The sequence below is a fragment of the Cygnus atratus genome, chromosome 24 (genome assembly GCF_013377495.2).
Source record: "Cygnus atratus isolate AKBS03 ecotype Queensland, Australia chromosome 24, CAtr_DNAZoo_HiC_assembly, whole genome shotgun sequence".
Lineage (NCBI taxonomy): Eukaryota > Metazoa > Chordata > Aves > Anseriformes > Anatidae > Cygnus > Cygnus atratus.
Genome location: NC_066385.1, coordinates 5,231,877 through 5,254,043, shown reverse-complemented (window position 1 = coordinate 5,254,043; position 22,167 = coordinate 5,231,877). Strand labels below are relative to the sequence as shown.

The following is a 22,167-nucleotide window of genomic DNA, read 5'->3' as shown; positions in this document are numbered from 1 at the left end:
GGGACCAACAGGAGAAACCTGAGCCCACCCCGACAGCAAACTCAGTGAGCACAGGGGGGCCAGGGCACCGGGTCCCTGTTGCAGCTCCCCTCCCAGCCCCGGGGCAAGAAGGAGGAGGAGGAGGAGGATGAAGGCTGCTCTGCCTCTGCCGGAGGACTCCGTCGCATCCTGCCGAAGCGCTCCCATGTCCCAGCTCGTCTCGGAGGACGCAGGCCGTGGCACAGCCAGCCGACACCAAGTCCAGCGAGCTGCGAGGAGCTGTCTGTGCAAACCTCCCGAGAGCCAAGAGCTTCAACTTTTATTTATTTTTCCCCCCCTCCTTTGGAAAGCTGTTTGTTCCGCTTGCGGTGGTCCCACGCCGTCCCGCTGCTCGCGCCCAGCCGCGAGCGCACCCGCGGCAGCAGGACTGGGTTTGTTTTTCTTTGCGAGGCGCTTTTGCTTCCACGATCACACGAACTGTAACAAGCTTTACAAGAAAACACTGGCGAGTCCTTAAGTCCTGGCAAAAACCGTTCTCTGTGCGGGCTGAGGGCAGGAGGCTCTCCCTTCCTCCTGCCCCTCCATCATACGTGGCCTTCGGCCTCTTTGCCTCCAGCACCGGCCGTTTCCAGCCCCTGTGCACAAGCCGCTTTCGCTGCCTCTTTTTCTACCCCGGTTTTGCTAGCCGCTTCCTGCAAAAGAGCAAAGGAACCACACGGAGTCAGAAACGAGGTGAAACGACGAGCAGCTGGTGGCAGCGATACCAGGGCTCGGACGTGAGGCTGAGCCCAGCAGGGCAGAAGAGACCCCCCTCGGACCCCAGGTGCCTGCTTCCCTGGGTGAGACGTCGTCTGTCCCAGCTCCGGGTGAGCCTCTGGGAAGGATGGGAGCTGCCCTGATGGTGCAGGGCACTGGCACCGCGCAGACAAACGCAGGAGAATGAGGAGAGGAACAAGGAGAGGAGGTGGTGCCCTCGGAGGGGAGATAGAGGACTGAGCTATAGCTGCAGCCCCTACGCTGGGCTGTATAGCTGCAGCCTATGTACAAGCTATAGCTGCAGCCCAATCACCAGGCTACAGCTGCAGCCCATACACACGCTGTATGTGCAGCCCATACACGAGCTATAGCTGTAGCCTACATTGAAGCTATAGCTGTAGCCCATACATGAGCTGTAACTGCATCCCATAAATGAGCTATACCTGCAGCCCATACACTGGTCTATACCTGCAGCCCATATATGAGCTGCAGCCCACACACATGCTCTATCTGCAGCCCACACACTGGTCTATAACTGCAGCCCATATAAGAGCTATAGCTGCAGGCCATATATAAGCTGCAGGCCATATATAAGCTGCAGGCCATATATAAGCTGCAGGCCATATATAAGCTGCAGGCCATACACAACCTGCAGCCCATACACGAGCTATAGCTGCAGCCCATACATAACCTATAACTGCAGCCCATATATAAGCTATAGCTGCAGCCCATACACAACCTATAGCTGCAGCCCACCCCACAGGTGCAGGAGCACCACCGGGAGGCTCACAGCGAGCCCTGCCATCTCAGCGTGCCGCGCTAGCCCGCAGCACGAGGCCCCTGACAAGCCCCATCAGCGGGACTGCTCCCTGCCCGCAGCACTCACTTATTCCACAGCCTCACTTTCAGGCACCGGTTCAGAAGAGATTATACTAAAAATTACCCGTACAGAGTGTTTGCAAAGCTGTGTCCTCTCTCGTTACAGTACACCGTGCATCGGTTTTTGTTTGGAGGAATTTTGGATTAGAGCCTGTTATGAGAAAGCGATCTCTTGTACGAGCAGAGGAACAGAGCGTTGGGTTACAAGATTCAGGAAATCCATACTATCATGTCTCAAAATACCCTTGGCCTTGCCAGGGGGTGGATGACATTTCACTTCACCCAGACCGCCGATGGCCAGGAGGTCATCAACGGCCAGCGGCTACGGCTGGCAGAACGACGTCCAAATGCCAAACCTGTTATCAGCTGTCGAAAGCCCGCGCCGTAAATACTTTTACTGACAACCTGACAGCAGCCTCTGCGTCCTCTGCTGACCAAGAAACAACCAGCTCCTTCCCATCCAGGCTCTATCAGCTGGAGGCCATGCTCCCAGACCTCAGCATCCTCAACCCAATGTTCAATTTCCTCCGTTTTAACCCTTCTTTTCTCCCCACGAGCCTGCTGAGCATCCCTCAACGTGGCCAAATTGGGGCGCCCGGACACTCGCGCGGCACCAACCTTCGCATCCCTCTCCGCAAACTTGGTGAACATGTTGGCGTATATCCTCCTGTCCCGCTCGTTGTGCTCCTTCGTCTTCTTCTGGCAGACGGAGATCTGCGACCTGGCGGCCTTGTTCTGTGGGTTCACTTCCAGCACTTTCTGAAAGTCACATTTTGCCAGCTCGAACTCGTTCATCAGCAGCCTGGCCTCGCCCCGCCTGTACAAGCCCTTCTCGTTGTCCTGGTCCAGCCCCAGCGCCTGGAAGGACAGAGTTTGCCAGAGCCCAGCACCTCCTCAGGGCACACGCGTCCACGGCACGGCCACGGCTCCCACGTGCACCAACGTGCTTCACGCCTCGTGTCACCACGAGCGAAGGCAGAGGTGCAGAGCCTTCCCCTTCCTGCAAATGCCGTCGGCCCCTTGCAAGGGAAGATGCTCCCCAGAAGCAGCTCCCTCATTTTGCAGCCCCGGTGCTACGCGGGCACTGCTCGTGCAGCCCCGTGCCCTCCCGGTTTAGGTTTGCTCAGTGGGTGGCTTTCAAAGACCTCCTTAAGCTCAAAGCCTCATTAAAAGTGCTCAAATTAGGACAAGGGAGAAGGCTCCGAGTCTCCAGAGCACCTTGCTCTGCAAAAATTCACTTGTTTCCAGAACCAGTTGGCAGGTATATATTTTTTTATATACTTTATATGCTTTCATATAATTTTTACTGATATACTTTAGCTGATTAAAGATATCTCCTTGCACAAAACCCTGCTACGGGTGGCAGGGTCAGGAGAGAAGCCCCCACAGAGCTGGAATCAGGCAGGAACGCTGCACGTGGACCCGAGGAGCACGGGGAGCTCCTGGGCTGAGGGCTCCTTCGGATTAAACGGGTTTTTGCCTCCCTGCTTCACATTATTTTATGAAAGCTTCATGTCCCAGACACGTCTCACGGGTGACTTACCATCCTGCTTAAGGCAGCCAGCCTTACGTGGTTAAGAACCTTAGGCAAGCTTGCTAAATGCAAGCCCTTTATAAAAGAATTAATAATTTCCTGACACAGACGCACGCAAAGGGCGCAGGAGGCACGGCGGGGACGCCAACAACGCGCTGCTGTTTGCAAACTGCTGCTTGTACACGGACAAACTCGATACGGGGCGGGTGGGAAGAGTAAAAGCAAACCCCTGCCCCCGCACCTTGTCACAGCACTCGACGGCCTTGGTGTACTCGCGCAGCTTCAGGTAGCACATGGCCAGGTTGAGGAAGGCAGCCAGCAGGAAGGAATCGGAGGCTTTCGACTCCTTCTCGGACAAGCCGTACTCCATTTCCAGCCAGGACACGATCTTCCCGTACTGGATCACCGCCTGCAGGTATTTCCCCTCCTGGGACGGAGCAAAAAGGGAACCTGAGCTGGGGCGGCAGCGGATCTGTGCCCGAAATCACCGAGGACAGGGAAGGGGCGGGCAGGGGCTGCACCTCCCACAGAGCTCATAATTTATACCGGGAGAGGGACAGGGAATGTTTGGGGGGCACGTTTCTGACATTTACACCCCTTCAGGACTGCTAAGTGGTGCCTCTGGAGGTCCAGGATTTGCTCCGAGCGCCCAGCGGCGCGGCTCCCCGCTCGCGTTCGGGTGTCGCCACGCTCACAAACCTTGAAGTACATCGTCCCCTTCTCCTTGACGATGGCGGCCTGCTCCAGCTTCTCTTTGGTGTCCATCTCCCACGACTCTTTGGCCTGCAAAGAAACGCTCAGAGCCACGGCCGCGGGGCACGGCGGCCACCAGCACGACGGCGACGCCGGGTCGAAGGCACCGCGCACCTCGAGACGCCGGCCCCGCCGGCACACACGCCCTTGGGGAGTGGTGAAGGGAGAGAAATTAATGGGATGCTGCAACCCAGGTGGATCCACGAGGCTTTCTGGGGTTTCTTTTTAACAAGTGGGGCTTGTCAAGGTGGTGTTGCATAGGGCAGAGGTGACAGCTCGTTGAGTTTGAGGGGCTGGGGGTGAAAGGGAAGAGGAAAATAGTCGTGGCACACGTGGGGCGCGTGCCTGGAGTGCAGAGGAGCCCTTTGCACCAGATAAATCACTGCTGGGTATGGGATTTCCCCTGAATCCAGCATTACAGCACGGTTCGTCCACTGCAGTTCATCCACTGCAACCTCACAGGATGAAAAATCCCAACATAAAAATAAAATAAAGCCCCAAAATATTAAAAAAAAAAAAAAAAAGTGGGTAGGAAGAGACCTCCCCAGCAGAGAGGGCAAGCAGAGGGTCTCGCCACCACCCCCTGCTCCAGCCGGGGCTGGGGACCCAGCAGCACCTGCCCCATCCCAGTGGCACCTCCTGTGCTGTCCCCACGTCCCTGTCCCTGTCCCTAGCCCCTGTGTGCAGCCCCCCCAGCGTTTACCCTGGCCTTGGCCGCCCCGGCCGGCTGGCAGGACACAAAACTTTTTTCTTTTTTTTTTTTTTTCTGTGCAGCCCAAGGAGGGAAAAAAAAAAAAAAAAGTACAAAAGGAACAAGCCTAGGAACAAATAAGAGAACCAGCCTTGGACCCCGGCCAGAAAAATAAAACAAACCAACACACAAGAACAAATTAAGAACACAGCGATCCTTGCTGACGTCTCTGCTTCAGCAGGGGCCGCGGCGCAGCCACGCCAGGGACAAAGGGTGAATGCCGCGAGAGGAGCAGCGCTCCCGGGCACCCCGGGGCCGGGCCCGCCCTCACCTTCTCAAAGCTTTTAAGCGTGACCTCGTACACCAGCTCCGCGTTCGCCTGGATGCCGTACTTGGGCTTCCCCGCCTCGCCAAAGCCGTACCTGGAAGGGCACAAATGGGGAAAGTTCAGAGGGGCTGCGCTGGGGGGCACGGCAGTGCCGCGGGGCACCCAGGGGGCGATCGGCACACGTGGTCCTCAGCCCCATCCGCCCTCCACTGCCTGCATCCCCCTCCTCTCCAGATATCCTCCTCGATGAACCGGCACCTTTAAAATGCAGATGGAAAAGCCACCTAAACGTAGCCCCTAAGGAGCCCCTAAAGAGCCCTGTTGTGTGTGGGGTTGCGTAAAGTCTCCCCAAGGGAGTTGAGGTGTACCCAAAGGCTTCCGTTGGGAGCACTTTTTGATGGGAGGAACTGGCGCCGCACGTGTTTTTTAGGGTCATAATTAGGGTTAGGGTTGTTAGGGTCTGGAGAGAGAGAAGCCCCTAAATCCTCATTTCGGCAGGGTTTGGCCATAAACACGCACCCGAGGTGCTCGCTCGGCTTTCACATCTAGCTCTACGCTCACGAACGTTTTTGGGCCAGCACGCTGCAGAAGCAAAGATGCGCTGCTTTATATGTGCATTACATACGTGGGACCATCCTCCCCAGATGCACCCGGGTGCATCACCTCCGTTTTTTTCTACACCTCTCCCTACAGTGTCTCTACTCGTGAAAAAAAACCCTGGTGATTCTTTCCTTCCAGCCACGGGAGCTGGATGCAGCCCCTGCCACCTCACCTGCTTTTAAAACCGTCTCCAAATTCCTGCCTATGTGCCACTTGCCCCCTCTGGCTGGCCCTGCTGGTGATGCTAACCCGAGCCTCTCCTGGAGGAGCCCTGCTGCCGTGCTTGCTGTCTTCCACGAATGCTAAAGCAGCCGCAGAGGCTGGAAAACCTTAAAGCCGAGCTCCTGCGCCCCTTACCGTGGCCCGAGGTAGAGGACGCAGTGCTCTCCCCGCTGCATCTTCTCCAGCGCTTTGTCGATGCCGATGGGGATGTCGTGGTCCTCCCCTTCGCCCACCACGAACTTCACGTCCTTGCAGTCGAAGCGGGTGCCGCCGCAGAAGCCCTCCAGGTGAACTGCAGGGCAGAGCGAGCCCCGTGCCAGGCTGCGGGCAGCCGGTGCTGCGCGGGACCCGAGCACCCGTCTCCCCCCCCCCAAAAAAAAAGCATTTCCCAAGGGATTTTGTACATCGGCGGCACGGGCTGCCTTAGGGAGCTGCTTTTAGCAGGGCTGGGGACAACTCTGTCGGGTAACCACATCTGCCTCAAGCTCCCAAAATCCAGCAAAAGCCCCCGGCCGAGCCGGAGCCCTGGGAGCAGCGGGAGGATGACGGAGCACAGGGGGGCACGGGGGGCACTGCCTGCCGGCCGAATGAGCCCCCCGGGGAACAGAGAGGGGCAGGAGGGCTCAGGAACGAGCACGGCTAAAGAAGCAAGGCAGCCGTATCTTGTCGAAGCAAGGAGCAGACAACAGATAAACATAATGACTAATATGTTCCCCTCGTGCGCCGCTGCGCGAGTCAGCCTTACTGGAACTGGATATTGCTCCTGGCACGCCGCCACGCGGAGTTTATCACGGCGATTACAAGCCTCCTATACAGCGCCATACCCTTGCCCTATACCTCAAAAACAAGGCCGTGTTCTCCTGCCTCTAAGAACTGCAAGTACAAGATAAACATATTTTTTTTTAAATTTTTTTTTTTTTTTTTAATCTTCAACCAATGACCGCGCTGTTCCAGCCCGGGGAGCTGGCAGAGGCGCAGCCGGAGCGGACAGCGGGTACCTGGCACATTCACCACCTGGTGCTCCTGGCGCGATTTCCACGGCGAGATTGTTCTTTACTGATTTGATCCCGAGGACGGTGCACGCCTGGGGGGCACCGCGTGTTCTTTGCACTCCACCTCCCAAGTACACGCAAGCGAATATAAAGTAAAAGGGATTTCATAAGAAACTCCTGCCTACCACAGAAAAACCAAAAAAAGCTTCCGAGAGGAGAAAAATCACAGCAGGCAATAATGCTGTCAGGACTGCTTAAAGAATTTGCAACCGTTTGGGCTGGTGTTGGCAGCCCTCAGGGTGGGAAAGACCCACATCTTACAGCCACGGTGCAGAGCTGAAGCAGGAAGAGTTTCTAGCGCCCATATAAATGCTGGCAAAATGGGGAGAGACCCCTGGAAAGCAAACAACCCTCTGCCTAGCTGGCGATGGTCTGCTTTCCACCCTGCACCTTGGTGGTGCAGAGTTCGGTGATGCCTCTGCCCGTCAAACGCAGTGCTGCAAATCAGCAGGACTTGGAACGAGTTTCCCTTAAACCTCTCGGGGAGAATGCCCCGAATGGCAAAGGGTGAGCCACCGAGGGACCCAAAGGCGACCTGGTGGCTGCGGGACGGATCCTGAGCTACTGAAGGGTGCAGAGCACCTGGTCCTGGACGTCACGGGGAGGTGAGCGCAAGCACCAGCACGAACACGAGCAGTTCCAGCACTCGGGTGCTAAACGCTGCCCGTCACCGATGTACCACCAGGGCCATCCCATAACTTCACCCGAGGACGCCGTCCCCTGCCACCTGCCTGCATAACGCCAGGCCCTCGGCACGGCACGGCACAGGGGTGGCAGAGGATGCTCGCTCCCTGCAGCACCCCGGGACGCATCCTGCATCCCTCAGCGGTGCGCAGCAGCGAGGGGACACAGGCTGCGCGCTCTCAGCCAGCTCAGGACAAGCAGCACTGCCACGACTTTCAGCACCCTGCCCCACCGGGCTTCAAGGCTACGTGGAAAACCCTCCAGCAAGCCCACCTCCGGGGCTAACCCCTGCGTTATCTCCTTAGGGGCAGGAAAACGGGATATCCAGCCCAAAACGGGCATCCCCACGGCACCGCGCCATCCTCCTGCCACCCGTGTGCCTTTTCCCGGCGAGCACCACCCAGCCTGAGCTGTGTGCCCACCTCCCGACCCCAAAACGAGCACCCACCCACATCTCCCCGGGGTCACCCATCACCAGCGGGACGCGGCAGCGCCCGCACGAGCCCGCTTACAGCAGGGTGCCCGGGAGGATGCGAGCTCCCAGCCCTTGCTCGGAGGAAAAAAAAAAAAAAAAAGAGAGCTTTCCTTCCATTTCAGTCGCACGGAAAGCAACGGGGAGATCTCTGCTCTGGTTTCCAGGAGCGTTTGGGCGCTGCGTGCAGCAGGTCAGCTGGCTGCGGCTGCTCTTGGATTACGGGGAGAAAAGCCCCCGCTGGGCCGCCGCACATCCCTTCGGCTGCCGCGCTGACTTATTGTTCTCCCGGTGCCTGCAGCGATTTTGTTTTTGAAGAGCTCAGAACACAGTGTACCGAGCGCGGCTGGCACACGAACTTGATGTGCTGACAGCAATTTGTACTCAGATTAAAATGGAGAAAGGGGGGGGGGGGGGGGGGGGGGGTGGGGGGGAGAGAAAGGTTGTAAGAAAAGCTGGAATGCGGGATTTCGGCGGCAGCCCGGGTTTTAGGAACCGGAACCGCGAGTTGCGGTCTGTAAAACTCAAAACCTATAAAAGAAAAAAAAAAAAAAAAAAAAACGCTTGCAAAACTCCAGCCCGGGGATGCTCGCCCCGGTAAGTGCACGTTTTCGGCCAGCCTGGTTATGGCAGCGATGCCGGGCACCTCTGGGCTAATCCTGGAGTTGACACAGGGTTTTAGGGGAACGAGGCGAGGGGAAGCCCCGCACGGAGGCGGCTGGGCTCACAAAACCCGGGGCTGCTCCTCGGGGTCCCACCTTTGGTGCCAGGAGCCCCTCGTGCCCACGAGCCAGCCCCGAGCGAAGCGCTCCGAGGTAAATAGCGCTGCATTTGTGGGAGAAAAAAAAAGAAAAAAAGAAAAAAAAAAGCCTATTTGCACCCCAAAATGCTTCCCAGGTTGTTTCGTGCCGCTCCTTTCTCAGCAGGATGCATTTAAGGGTCTGCAGCCCCCAGTACGTGGGGAGCCCTCCGCGAGAAGCCACCCCGCGTGGCGATCCGGCTCTCCGTTGTCCTTTGGGAGAAGCGATCGCTTGCTGTGGTTTCCCTCTTCCTGCCTCCGTCCTGCTCCAAATTATCACACCACCGTCGCGTTCGCCAACAGCCCAACACGAAGGAAAAAGCAGGAGCACTCCCCGGGCACGCCGCCGCCCGCCCCGTGCTCGCCCCCAGCAGCCTCTTCAGATAAAATTAAAAAAAAAAAAAAAAAAAACAGCTCTAAAAAGGCAGGTGGGAATTGGGCCGGTTTCAATTATATTTAGCCTGTCTCTTAGGTTAACCTTGGAGATGGTGAAGCCAGCTTGAAACCCTACTCCCGGCCGGGTCCGGCGACGGTGCTGAGCATGTGACGGGCGGAGAGATCAGCGTGGGACAAGAAAATCTCCTTAAAAAACTCTGGGAGAAGAACTGGCCGTTTCAGGCAGGGAGTTTTATGAGTTCGGATCCAATTTCTCCTTCGCTAATGGAAGTTAATTGGACCCTCTTCAGCGAACAGGAGCTCTGAAATGGGGAGAAGAAACTAGATGCCTTCTGTACCGCGTGGTAGCTCTAAATCTATGGCCGAGTTGTTCTTGGGAGGAGAGGAAAAAAAAAAAAAAGCCTGGCTCTCACCGCCTAGGTGAAATGTTTGCTCCAGAAACGTGACCAGAATTACTGTGTCCTGCTCTCGGAGAGGGCTCTGGGAGCGAGGAGCTGCATGGGACGAGCTCCTCGTTACCCAGCCAGCTCCTGATGTCGGTTCAGACCACAGCTGGCTCCACAAACCCCTTGCATTAATTCATCCCCTCTGTCAGCGGTGACCAGAAGCTTGCACCCGTCCTCTGGCCACATGGGAAGGAAAAGGCAAGGCTCCGTGCTGCGGCAGATGCGATAGAAAGCTCCAAAACAACGATCAGCATCCCAACGAGGAGCCCAGGGGAACTGCTGAAAAATTCCCACCAGGAGGCAGAGCCTGGATTTTTTCAGCATCCCCCACGCCGGTCCTGGACGCAGCCACTCAGGCAGGGACGCAGGAGGGGGAAATGTGCAAAAAGGAAGGGTCTGACCCCAAAACCCCACGGGGCTTCGCCCTCCCCGGCAGCCTCGCGGGACCGTGTTTGTCCTACGGGAGAAAGGACCGGGAAAAACAGAGCGCGGGTTGTCGTCGACCGGGTGCTCCACCACCAGCTGGCTGCTCCCGCGCCTCGAGGTTTTCCAGTAAAACCCTCGGAGCCAGCAGCCCTGGAACGGCGGCCGCGGGCCGTGCCAAGGGCAGCTCCTCGGAGCTCACCAAAACCCCAAAAGTTAACCGCTGCCCTCCCTGCTCGGCCAGAGCCCAGCTGTGTGCGGCTCTGCCCGCGGAGCCCGCTACTCACTTTCCACCGTAGCGCCTTCGTTGGGGTTGGAGTAGCCTTCGCCCTTCCTCTTGATCCTCCGGATTATCCCCCCGTCCTCAAACAGGTCCTCGCCTTTGAAATCGAGCAGCTCGACCTGAAGAATTAAAGGGAAGGTAGGCAGAGCTGGGGGTGGGTGGAGGGGAAGGAGAGGAGAAAAACAACGGGGAAGCCACAAAGCAGCAGTTCATCCCCGAGCCGGAGAGCCAAGCAAACTAATTCTCCGCTCAGCTGACGAGCAGAAGTTGCCCATAAAAGCCAGCTCCAAAGCCACAGCATAATACACCCGATTTATTAGGAATTGGGCCACGTCCAGCACCTGAAGCCCAACACAAAGTAACAGTAAAAGGGAGTTCAGGAATCCTGCAGGCAAGGAGGCAACCGGGGCTGGAAGGTGCGAGGGGGATGGCTCCCCAGGCAGCGCAGGAGCAGCGCCGCGAAGGCATTTTTCAGCCCAGGGAGGCATTTCCGAGCTGTTTCCCCCTTTTCGCCTGCCTTTTTTTAAAGCAGGGCTCTGCTCGCTCTCCCCGCGGGGCTGCTCCCCGGCCGCAGCCTCTCCGGCTCAGACACACATTTCTGAGAAAACACTGGCACCGGTTCCTGGAGCGGAGGGACACGTTTCAGGAATCCAAGCTGTTTTGTGCTTTTTTTTTTTTTTTTTTTTTTTTTTTTTTAGGAGCTGGCTGGCAAGGCAGAAGGCAGCGAGCGAGCTCTCCCGTGGCAGCCCGGCCCCGTACTTGCCTCGAAGAAGAGGGTGGCGTTGGAGGGGATTTTTGGGGGCGCTGCCGGCGGCCCCGTAGGCGTATTCCGGCTTGCACAGCAAGTAGCACACCTCGCCCTTCTTCATGGTAGCCACCCCGATGTCCCACGCCTTGATCACCTGGCCTGGGAGAGAGGCAGACATCACACACGAAACCCAAAACACAAAAACCCCCATAAGGGAGGCACCCCAAAAAAAAAAAAACCACCGGGCTGGTGCCGTCCCTTAGCGCCGGGAGGGCAGAGACCCCCTCCCCTTACCCTTGCCCAGGCTGAAGATGAAGGGCTCGTTCCGATCGCGGCTGGAGTCGAACTTTTTGCCGTTGGCCAGCTTGCCTTTGTAGTGCACGTAAACCTTGTCCCCGATCATCGGGGACTCGTCATCGTTGCCCGGCCTCTTAATGATCTAAGGGAGGGAAAGCACCCGTGAGAACGGAGCCACGGAGAGCTCAGGCTGCGTATACACCCGTATATTAAATAAATATATTATATTATGTATTATACTATATGTTTATACATAAACACACACCCCAAAGGTGCCCTAAGACAGGGGGAGTTCGGGGGGAACCATTCCCTTGCCCCTTCCACCATCCCCTACAAGCCAGCCCCGCACGGAGCCGCGTTCAGCCCGCGGTGCGGGGACCCGGGCGCGTTTGCGGAGGTGTCGGCACCAACGGGGAGCGATCCCAAATTCCCCGTGCTTTCAGCCCGTGCAGATTTCACTCGCAGGGGTGTGTCGTTTCACTACTCGCTTCTTGTCAACACTTTTTTTATTTTTTTTTTTTTTCTTATATTGCTACAGCCTGGAACAAGCAGTTCCCAAGCTGAGGATGGAGGCAGGGGAGGATGCTATTATTAGAGGAAGGTCCTATTCAGCTGGAGAAGAGCAAGTGCTGGTGAGCAGAACTATCCAGAAACGGCCCTGAATATGAAAAGAGGGGCTGTGGAGCAGACTGGATGACCTAAGTAATGTGCTCTTTCTAATGTCTGTGAGTCACACACAAAAATGCTTTGTGGATTTGCAGCTAATAATCCGATCAGAGGCACAATCGCAGCGAAAACTCATCGGGCGGGCCGAATCCGCGCCGCGCTCTCCGGCTCCACGAGCCGCGCTCGCCCCTTCGTTACTCCCCGCGGCACCGACGCTCATCCCCTCGTGCCACGAGGCGCCCTGAGGGCTTCAGTGGCCGCGGGACCCCGCTCACCTTCAGCACGCCGCGGTCCCGAGCGGGCGTGATGTCCTCCCCGCGCTCGGCCAGGGCGGCCGCCTGCACCTCCCCTTCGGGCTTGGTGCCCTCGTCGGTCGTCATCGTCCCCGGGCAGGAGCAGCAGAGCTGGGGAGAGAGCGGGCAGGAGGCAGGGGAAAGGGTTAAAAGCTCGAGAGCCCTGGTTCTGCTGGCCCTGCAGGAAGTTTAGAGAACATCTCAAGCATGCAGAGCGGAAAATCCCTTCCCAGGGGCCACCCAGGCTCAGCGCCGCCGAAGCACCACCACGAGCGCACGCAGCCCCGTGCCGTGTCCCCGGCGTCCTGCCCAGAAGTGGGGACAACCACGGGGATGCGCTCGCCTCGCCGAGCCCCCCGGGTCATCGCCACACCTCTCCCGGTGCCGCAGGGACTCCCCGGGCAAGAGTTGTACCCAAAAAGCTGTGCCAGCAGGTAAGCACGTGCTGGCCGACGGACTCCTGGCACGCGGGGACTCATCTCCGTACCCAGCCTCCGGGGCCTCCCGCGACGATGCTCGCCCCAGCGGGAGCACCGAGAGCCACCAGAGGGACTTCAGCACGGGGCTGCTGCTCGCAGGCTGCTTCGGGCAGCGGTGACGCCAGGAGAGACCCCGATGCTCGGGGGCGAGCAGCGAAGCCCCTTGGGCGCACGCCGAGGTGCCCAGCTACGTTGGCTTAGAAGCGTTTGCACCAGCCCAGCATTGTGCTCCAAAGCCATGACACATCGATGAGGATTATTTTCCACGAGGAATTACTTGCTGTTTCGTCAGAGGCTGTATTATTCTTAAATCAACAGCCCGACCACAGGCACGCCTCGTTTCCTCTCGCTCACCAAGAACACCCAAAAAAGTGCTGAGGCTACGCGTCGCCGCGGGGTCTCTCCCCAGGCGGGAAGCCCTCCGGGCACAGCACGCAGCTCTGAAAACTACACAAAACCCACAGAATTTGCAGAAAGTCCCTAAGAAATGGCTTCTTTGGGGCAAAGCATCGCCCAAAGCAAGAGCCGTGTGGGAGAGGCGCTCGCCACAGCCGGCGCGCGATGCGAGGGGCAGGGATGCGCCTGCTCCAGCGGCCGGGAACGCTTTGCTGACACAAAGCACGAGCAGCACACGAGGACGATTATTCTTTTTTTTTTTTTTTTTTTCCTTTTAAAACGGGCGCGGAGCCACTTGTGTGAGTCCGCGGTGGCTGTTTGCACGGGGAAGCGTCGCGAGGACGCGACGCGAGGCCGGGGCGGGTGAAGCCCGTGCACCTTGGCACCCCCCTGGCCGAGCTGGGCGAACGCTGCCTGGCGAGAAGGGAATGGCCTCGAGTTGGGGAAAAAAATATTTCCTGACGCTCTCCTTCGGATCGTCCGACTTGTTTTGGTAGCCACACCGCTGTGCAAGACGTAATAAGGGAAACATGTGACACAGAATTAGAAAGCAATGGATTTTGAGACATAAAACAGATCTATTAAAGTCCCTATCATTGCGAAACTTTCCCACAGCCTTGGTGTGGAAGCTGATGGTAACCAGCAGGAGAAATCATCCGTTCGGGGTTTCATAAACAGAGAAGAAAGGATGCTTTCAGCTCCGAGGGCAGCTAAGTCAGGCTGTAAGAATAATTGCACTCCTTGCACCCAGCGCTGGGAGGGACGAGCCGAATTCCAGCCTCCCCTCGGCGCAGGAAGCCAGCGAGACACAAAGGGCTCTGCGTGGAAGCTGCAAACAGGAGCGAGGGAACTGCCTGGGGCCATGCCCAGCGACAACAAGCTTCGGGGTAACGCTTCACGGGACTCCGAGATTCTGTGTCCAAATGCACCGATTCCGCGCTATTTCCAGCGGATTTGGGAACCGCCGCGACTCGCCGCCGCCAGGACTCAGCCACCCACGAGCATCCCGTGCGGCACAACCAGAGCCGGACGCCGGGCGGCTCAGGGAACCCCTTTTTGCAGATATTAAGGCCCAGGAGGAGCCCGAAAGCGGGGCGCCCGCCCAAGCAGAGGCGCCTCTCGGCGCACGACCCCCCAAGGGCCACGAAGCGTCGCCGCGGGGATGGGGAAGCCGGCTCCGGAGATGCCAGCTCCGCATCGCCGGTTGCTAAATCCCACCGAGAGACATCTAAAAATACACCACCCGCATCCTCCTCATTATTTTTCGACGTAAGCAATTAGTGCAGTCATCCAGGGCAGGCATCCAACGCAAGGCGGGGGGAGAAGGTCTGCGTCAGCAGCGGTTGGGAGGGACGGAGCCCACAGGAGATGCGGTCCACGTTGTGAAAGAGCTCGAAGAGCCTTCGCCTACCCCCCCAGGAAAAAAAAAAAAAAAAAAAAAGGAACCAACAAAACGCCTCCGAGCCGTAGTAGTAGGGAAAAGACCGCTCTGCTCCCGCTCCCCTCCAGCTCGGAGCAGCCTTTCGGAGGCACAAGTGCAGCCGGGGGAAAGCTGGAGGGGATCCAAACTTCCCATTAATTTCGAACAAACAGCCGGAGGAAATGTGCCGCTCGCCGGGCTTGGCGCATGCCCGCGGGGAGCAGGGGCTCAGCGGCACCTCGCTCGCCATGCCCGAGCCGGACGTTTCTCCTCCTGGAAGCCAAGCGTGAAGGCAGGGAATTAATTACCCAGCGCAAAAGCTCGGCGTTTCTGACACATCTCCCCCAAGCACAGCCCTCCCTCCCGTTGCTCCATTAGCCATGACGGTGCCGCAAGGTTAATGGCGTTTAATTAAAGCAAATGAACCCCTGCAGCGGGACGCGAGCACGCGCGCGCGGGGACTTCGCCACCTTGGCTCCAGCGCCGTGGTCCACCGAGGATGTGCCCGGCCAGCGATGCTCAACGAGCACGCAAATGGGATCTGGCGGGCACCACGGGAAGGGGGTCACAGGGATCCACGCCATGACCTGCGTCTACATCAGGGCACTTCTGCACGCTGCGGTTCCGAAACAAAGTCCCCTGCAACAGCCTGCGACTCCCAAAACAGCCCCGGAGCCCCTGCCCCAGCTCTGAGCCCAGCACCAGTGCCACCCACAGACCCCAGCCCTCAAAATCAGCCCCCAAAACCCCTTTTCCCTGGTGCTGCGGAGTGGCAGAGCCGTTTCTGAGCCCTAAAAGGAGAGGGTTTGGGTTTTTAACTTGCTTTTGGTCAGTCGCTGCTATGCCAGCTGACCTGAAAATGTAGCCCCGCTGATAAATCTTTAGTTGAAGAGCTCGAACAAACGAGTTTTAAAACCAAGACAAACCCAGAGGCTTCAGCATCTGGACGCGACCTCTATTTAAATGCTGATTAACACGAAACACGCTAAAGAGCTTCTGGCAGAACAAGAGAAAGCAAAGATGCTCGCGGGCTGGGGACGCCCCGCACGTCAGGACTCCCAAAGTGAGACAGGAGGAGCTGCCGCCCACACAAAACCCTCGAGCTGCTCAGAAGCACAGCCTCTGCCCCCTCCTCATCCTCACCCTCTCGATGTTTCCCCCGTCAGCACGAGCAGGGGAAGCATCGCCCGGGGCCCGGCTCCGTGCTCCCCAGGGAGCGCAGCCGACGGGCGCCCGCGGGCACATCAGCGCCGGGGCTCGGCCTGAATTGCAGCCCTCACTGGCATTATTTCAGCTGCTGCCTCAGAAAAATTGCATTTTTTTAATGCGTATTTAAGAGCAAGCATAACAAAAGCGCCGTGGGCTTTTTTTTTCCCTTTCAACTGCTGCATGCCTGGGGGGTGCCTTCACCCCTGGGTGCTGGCCACCTTCGCCCCCCTGCAGCACCGCTCGTGCGCTCGCCAACGGCCCGCGACGTTCGGAGGAAGCATCCCGAAGAAGTTCCCTCGAACAAAAAAAAAAACCCGCGGCACCAAATCAACGCCCCAGGAGAAGGGGCAGGACGCCAGCGCTGCCCCGCACCGAAACCCACCCCGTAAAAACAAGCCCTTTGGTCTCGCCACCCCCTCTGCTCACAGCTGCTGCGATCTTCCAGCCTGAAGAAAAACGAGAAAAAAATCAGAGCGGGGAATGGGACGCAGATGTCTGACCCGGGGCTGAGGACAGGCAGGTATCCCACGTGCTCGAGTTTCACAAAACCCTGCTGCGCGACCATCCCGGGCCGCATTTCCTAGAAATCGCCATTCCGGGAACTTTCCAGCTGCAGAAGTGGAAACTTCGCCCCGCAGATCTCCCCCGCGGGTGGGTGAGAGCCCGGCTCGGGGGGTCCCAGCTTGGCACGGGGCGACGGGAGCCGGTGTCCCGAGCAGCCGGGAAGGAGGGGGGGGGGGGGGGGGGAAATAATAAAAATTTTAAAAAAATTAAAACCGAACCCCACGCTTCACTCTAAAAGAGGATTTCGCAAGAAGGGAGAAGTGAGGCTGTGGTTTTAAGCCACGGGCACATCCCAGCGGTGTCGGACCCTGCCCTAGGGCGCACGGGGTCGCACGCGCTGCCCTCACCCAACCCGTCCCCGCGGCGGGGACCCACGGGCAGCTCCCCCCGCCCCGAGCACCCCGGGTGCAGGAGGCAGAGCACGGGCACAGCACGGAGCCGCCGAGCGCAGCGCGCTCCGGCGGCGACCGAAGGGCTGGTTTCGCTCACTGCTCCCATTCCGTGCCATGCGGCGCCTCAGCATCAGTTCAGGAAAAAAAGGAGGAAAAAAAAAAAAAATTACACCTCCGTTCCGTCCAACTTTTTTATTGCCCGTTGCTAAAAGTCACGGCGTGGCTCAGCGGAATGGAAAAAGGAGCGCTGGGCGTCCCGGGGTTTGTTTTTTAAGACCCGCTTAGCCCAGAGTGCTTTCGCTTCCACGCCACCGCGCCGTGGCTGCAAGTTTCAGATTGCAACGCTTGCTTCCAAATGCAAGGGTCAGGCCGGGAACCGGCAACAACAGCCCTGGGGCTGTCCCTGTCCCCGTCCCCATCCCCGTCCCTGTCCCCAGCGTACCGGTGCGGGGCGAGGGAGGACGACCCCAGCTGGAGCATCTCCTCGCCACTTCACTGCGGCGTCGCTTCCCTGCGATGGGGAAAAGGCTTTTCTCTAAGGAAACAAATACCGAGCAAAACGTTTACGTGCAGCAGGGAGGAGAAACAAAACAGCAATTTTTCCGAGGTGAGAAGCTCCAAGACACCTGCAAGCGAGACTGAGCAAGAGACCAAGCAGCCAACGACGGGGCTGGCACCCGATGCCGTTTGGGATGATTTCGGGGTGAGCGGTGGGATCGGGCAGGAGCCCGGCTCCCTGCAAAGCGAGCCGGCCGTTCGCACGCAGCCGCTCGGAGGGATGCGCCCGGCCGGCCTGAAACACGACGAAGAGAAACCTCCAGGGCCGCGCTGCTTCGTCAGCCGCTTATTTTGAGATCCGCCCGGCTCCCCGCGAAGGCACACCGCGTCCTTCCCCAAACCACCGCGGGCTCGGAGGCAGCTCCGAAGAAACCTCGGCTCGGCCCCGGCGCGGTCCCAGGGCGGCCGCCGCATCCCCGCCACCCGGGGCTCTGCCTCCCTCCCTGCCTCGCTCTTAAATCACAAATCTGCCCGGATTCGGGACCGTTTCTCACATTGCTGCTTTCGAAATGCGTCACCGCTTCGATTAAAAACTCACTTTTTTTTTCTTTTTTTTTTTTTTTTTTAACCCCAGCCACTTGACTTCCTCCCCCTTTATTTTTTTTTGTTTATTATTATTATTTTTTTTTTTTTTTTTTTTTTATCAGCAGCCGAGCAAAGCTCCCGGGGACCGCTCCGCTCCCTCGGCGCGCACGTTGTGCAAGGAGCTGGCGGCGCGGGGAGCCGGGCGCGGCAACTTCTTCTCGCGAGGAAAAACAAAACACAAACGGAGGCGCTGCAGCCGCCGCGCGCGCACCCTGCCGAACCGTCCCCGCGGAGCGCGCGGGGTGAGCCGTGACTCACGGTGGACTGAAGCGAACTGGGTGTGCTATCGGTGTTAGCTCACAGCCCGGCGGTGGCATTAACTCCTCCTGTCCCCGAGGGTGCGGGGACATCCCGGCTCGGGGACACCCCAGGTCGTGTCCCGCAGGGAGCGCAGGCGGCTCCCTGCACCCCGAGTGTGCCCCGTGTCCCTGCTGCCACCTCCCAGTGCCACCAGCCCCGTGTCCCCCATTACCACCAGCCCCGTGTCCCTGCTGCCACCTCCCAGTGCCACCAGCCCCGTGTCCCCCATTACCACCAGCCCTGTGTCCCTGCTGCCACCTCTCAGTGCCACCAGCCCCATGTCCCTACAGCCACCTCCCAGTGCCACCAGCCCCATATCCCACATTACCACCAGCCCCGTGTCCCTGCTGCCACCTCCCAGTGCCACCAGCCCCATGTCCCCCAGTGCCACCAGCTCTGCGTCCCTACAGCCACCTCCCAGTGCCACCAGCCCATATCCCACATTACCACCTCCCACTACTACCAGCCCCATGTCCCTGCTGCCACCTCCCAGTGCCACCAGCCCCATATCCCACATTACCACCTCCCACTACCACCAGCCCCATGTCCCCCACTGCCACCAGCCCCATGTCCCCTGCTGCCACCTCCCAGTGCCACCAGCCCCATATCCCCCATTACCACCTCCCACTACCACCAGCCCCATGTCCCCCACTGCCACCAGCCCCATGTCCCCTGCTGCCACCTCCCAGTGCCACCAGCCCCATGTCCCCCGCTGCCACCTCCCACTACTACCAGCCCCATGTCCCTGCTGCCACCTCCCAGTGCCACCAGCCCCAGATCCCACATTACCACCTCCCAGTGCCACCAGCCCCATGTCCCCTGCTGCCACCTCCCAGTGCCACCAGCCCCGTGTCCCCCAGTGCCACCAGCCCCGCGTCCCCAGCAGGGAGCTGCTCCCTCCCCTCCCGCACACCAGGGGGATTTGGGAGCGACCCGGAGCGCGGCGACAGGCGGCTTTTAGGCACCGAAGAGCGCAGGGAGGAGGAAAGGAAACTGCTGCACGCGGCTAACTCGCGCCGATGGCATGTGTGTTCCTGTCACGCTCGCTTCGTCATTTCGCCTAGCCAATATTTTTCAGCTTCTGAAGTGGTTTCAGCGAGGATCCAGCTCATAACTGATTTTTTTTTTTTTTTTTTTCCTGTTTCAGACGTAAGAGGCTGCCCTCGAGCCCGGGGTGCAGCAGGAGGAACAAGCGAGCAGGATGGCTCGCTACCCTTCGCCCCCTGCCAGAACAAATATTTCGGCAGAAAAGGGTTTGGGTTTGTTTTTCTTTTCCTCCCCCTTGCTGCAGTTTACAGCGCGATATAAACCCGTTAAAACCACTCTGGCTGCTCGGCTGGCTATCCAGCAAGGCACCGTAACCAGACGACACGCTGCCCCCGAAGGAAATCCAGCATTTTTTTGCAATCCATCATTTTTCCACGTCGCCTCCGAGAGAGATCTTGCACGGACCGAGCTCCGGCTGCCGCGGCCCCGAGCATCCCAGAGCCGCCTCCGGCCGCAGCCTCCGCACGCGGTGCCCAGCCCTGGAGCCCAAAAGCTCCAAGCTTCGACACCAAGTGGAAAAACACAAGAAAACCACGGCCAGAACCCTTTTTTTTCCGCCCCCCCCCCCTCTTTTCCCCTTCCTCTACTCCGAAAGACAAACATATAGCGGCGAAAGCGAAAGCCCATAAACATTTACGGGCTGTCGGCCTTCCAGAGGGAGGAGATTCCCAGGGCTGGAGGCAATCGGGGGCTTTGCACGTGGACGCATCTCACCCCCGGAGCCCTCGTGCCCTCGGTGCTGGCGCGGTTTGGGGACGGCCACCGGCACCGACCCCGCTCACCAGGCGGCACAAATCCTGACCGAGGCGCGGAGCAGGGCTGCAAAGCGCCGTGCCCCAGCCCCCTGCTACATCTGGGTGGGGGACACGACTTCGGACGGTGACTTTTTAAAATATATATATATTAAAATATTGATATAGATAGGTATTAAAATGTGTGTTAAAATGGATATTAAAACACACCTATTAGAATATATCTATTAAAATATATATTAAATGCATTAAAATATCCGGGACGCATTTATTAAAATATATGTGGGATAACTATCGAAATGGATTAAAATATATACTGAAATACATGTTAAAAATACCAATTAAAACCATGAAGTTACGGATCCAGGCTGACACCACCCTGCGGCGGTGACACGCGGCCGGCGGCGGTGCGAGGGGAAGGCGATCTCCTGCAGCCCTCAGAAAGCAGCATTATGTAACGGGGGGGGGGGGGGGGGGGGAGAAAAAAAAAAAAAAGCACCGCTTCCCAGCAGGTTACATAAACCGCCTTGAAAAAGCGAGAAAGCTCTCGACATCCCGCTGCCCACTGCTTGGCACCCGCTCCCCGCTGCGCTGCCATCGGGAGCCGGCGGCCTCCTCCCGCTGGGTTTCCTCCCAGCCCACGGAGAAGGAAAAAAATAATAATAATAATAATAATAATAAAAAAAAAAAACACAGATTTGCTTCTGTCTGCATGTCAAAACAGCAGCCACGCCTATGGGCGAGGAGGAGCCGAGCCGGCAGACCTGGGTGGGATTTTTTGGTGCCCCCGAGCTTCTCCGGCCACCGGCCCCGGTCCCCACGGGGTGACAGCGCCCGTGGCACCGCCGGGCAAAGAGGAACTCGTCTGAACGTAACTCAGGGCAAGCAAGAAACTTCTTGTTTCTTGCCAGTTCTGCTCCAACGCCGTGTTTTCTCCAGGGTAAATACGGCTACCAGACTTGGATTTTTAATTCGTAAAAGCATCGAACAAAAAAGCATCAAAAAGCCTCGACAAATGCATTTATTTTCGGCCAGGTGAGCCTAAACCACAGCAACCCGCCGGTAACAAAAGCGCTGTGTTAATTTATTAATTACTCATCATCCTCTGCAGCCTTTTGAGAGCACGGCTGCGAAACCCCGGCGGGCTGACCCTAACACCGAGGGTCCTGCGTGGCTGTAGGGGGGGGGGGATAAAACCCAACCTCTGCCCGCAGCCGCCCCGGGTGGGCACGAATCAGCGCCGGGGGGGATACACGCAATCTTTTGGAAAATCATTTCCAAATTATTGCGTCCCATTTGCGAGACCATGAGCTGAAGACCCCCACCGAGGCCAGTGCAAGTCCCCCCCCCCCCCCCCCCCGAGCACCAAGCACCCGTGCGCGCAGCCCCGCTCCAAGGGGGCTTCCTCGGAGAGGGCAGGGAAACGCAGCCCAACGCGGATAAAGGGAGGTGGCACGGGGAAGGCGGCCAGGACGGCTCGCGGACGGTGCAAGACGCGGGGAGCTGATCCCCCCGGGGAGAGATTTCGGGAGGTTGGTGCCCCCCCCCCCCCCCCCCCCGACCCCGCGGAGCCGAGAGGAGCGCGCGCGTGCCGGCGGCGTGTGCGAGCCGCACGCTGCTCGAGAGGCCGCGCCAGAAACATCGCCGCTTGCGAGCGAGGAGAGGCGGCGCTTCCTAGAGCTGCCCTTATTTAATTAACCGATTAAATTTAACAGAAAGCCCCAAATACTTGGAATGGGAACCCTTCTAGCGAGGCTTATTTCCTAAGAGCGACGCCGCTGTTTCCGACCACGGAGCGTGGCAGGCAGGAGAGGCTTTAACCGCCACCTCTCCCCATCCCACCCCCCTGCTGCCGATGGTTCCTTTACAGCCGCGTTCCCAATTTTCCAATAAAGCCACCCGCAAAAAAAATCAGGAATACTCACTGCAGCCACCATCCCTAATCCTGGAGAAAGCCCGTCAGCCTCACGACAAACGAGTTACGTTATCTCACGCACTACAGCACTCGAGGCCATTTCTTTACACCCACCAACATGCAGCATTAAAAAAAAAAATAGAAGAAAAAAAAGAGAGAGAGAGAGAGAAAGCTAATAATTCATTATTTCCCTGCGACAGGGATGAAATGGCGAGGCTCCTTCCTGGGCTGCAAGCACCCAGAGCCAGG

At 58.2% G+C, this 22,167-nt stretch overlaps 1 protein-coding gene across 1 annotated transcript; it reads right to left on the bottom strand.

Annotated features, from left to right (window-relative positions):
* Positions 1–281: 281 nt before the first annotated feature.
* On the bottom strand, positions 282–22,074 carry FKBP5 (FKBP prolyl isomerase 5). Its single transcript, XM_035561610.2, is given in 12 exon segments — positions 282–671; positions 2,233–2,472; positions 3,390–3,575; positions 3,848–3,931; positions 4,924–5,014; positions 5,878–6,034; positions 10,302–10,416; positions 11,061–11,096; positions 11,098–11,204; positions 11,340–11,484; positions 12,284–12,412; positions 21,929–22,074. Coding segments are annotated over 12 exon segments (1,410 nt in total). The 5' UTR covers positions 21,941–22,074; the 3' UTR covers positions 282–563.
* Between the last annotated feature and the right edge of the window lie 93 nt (positions 22,075–22,167).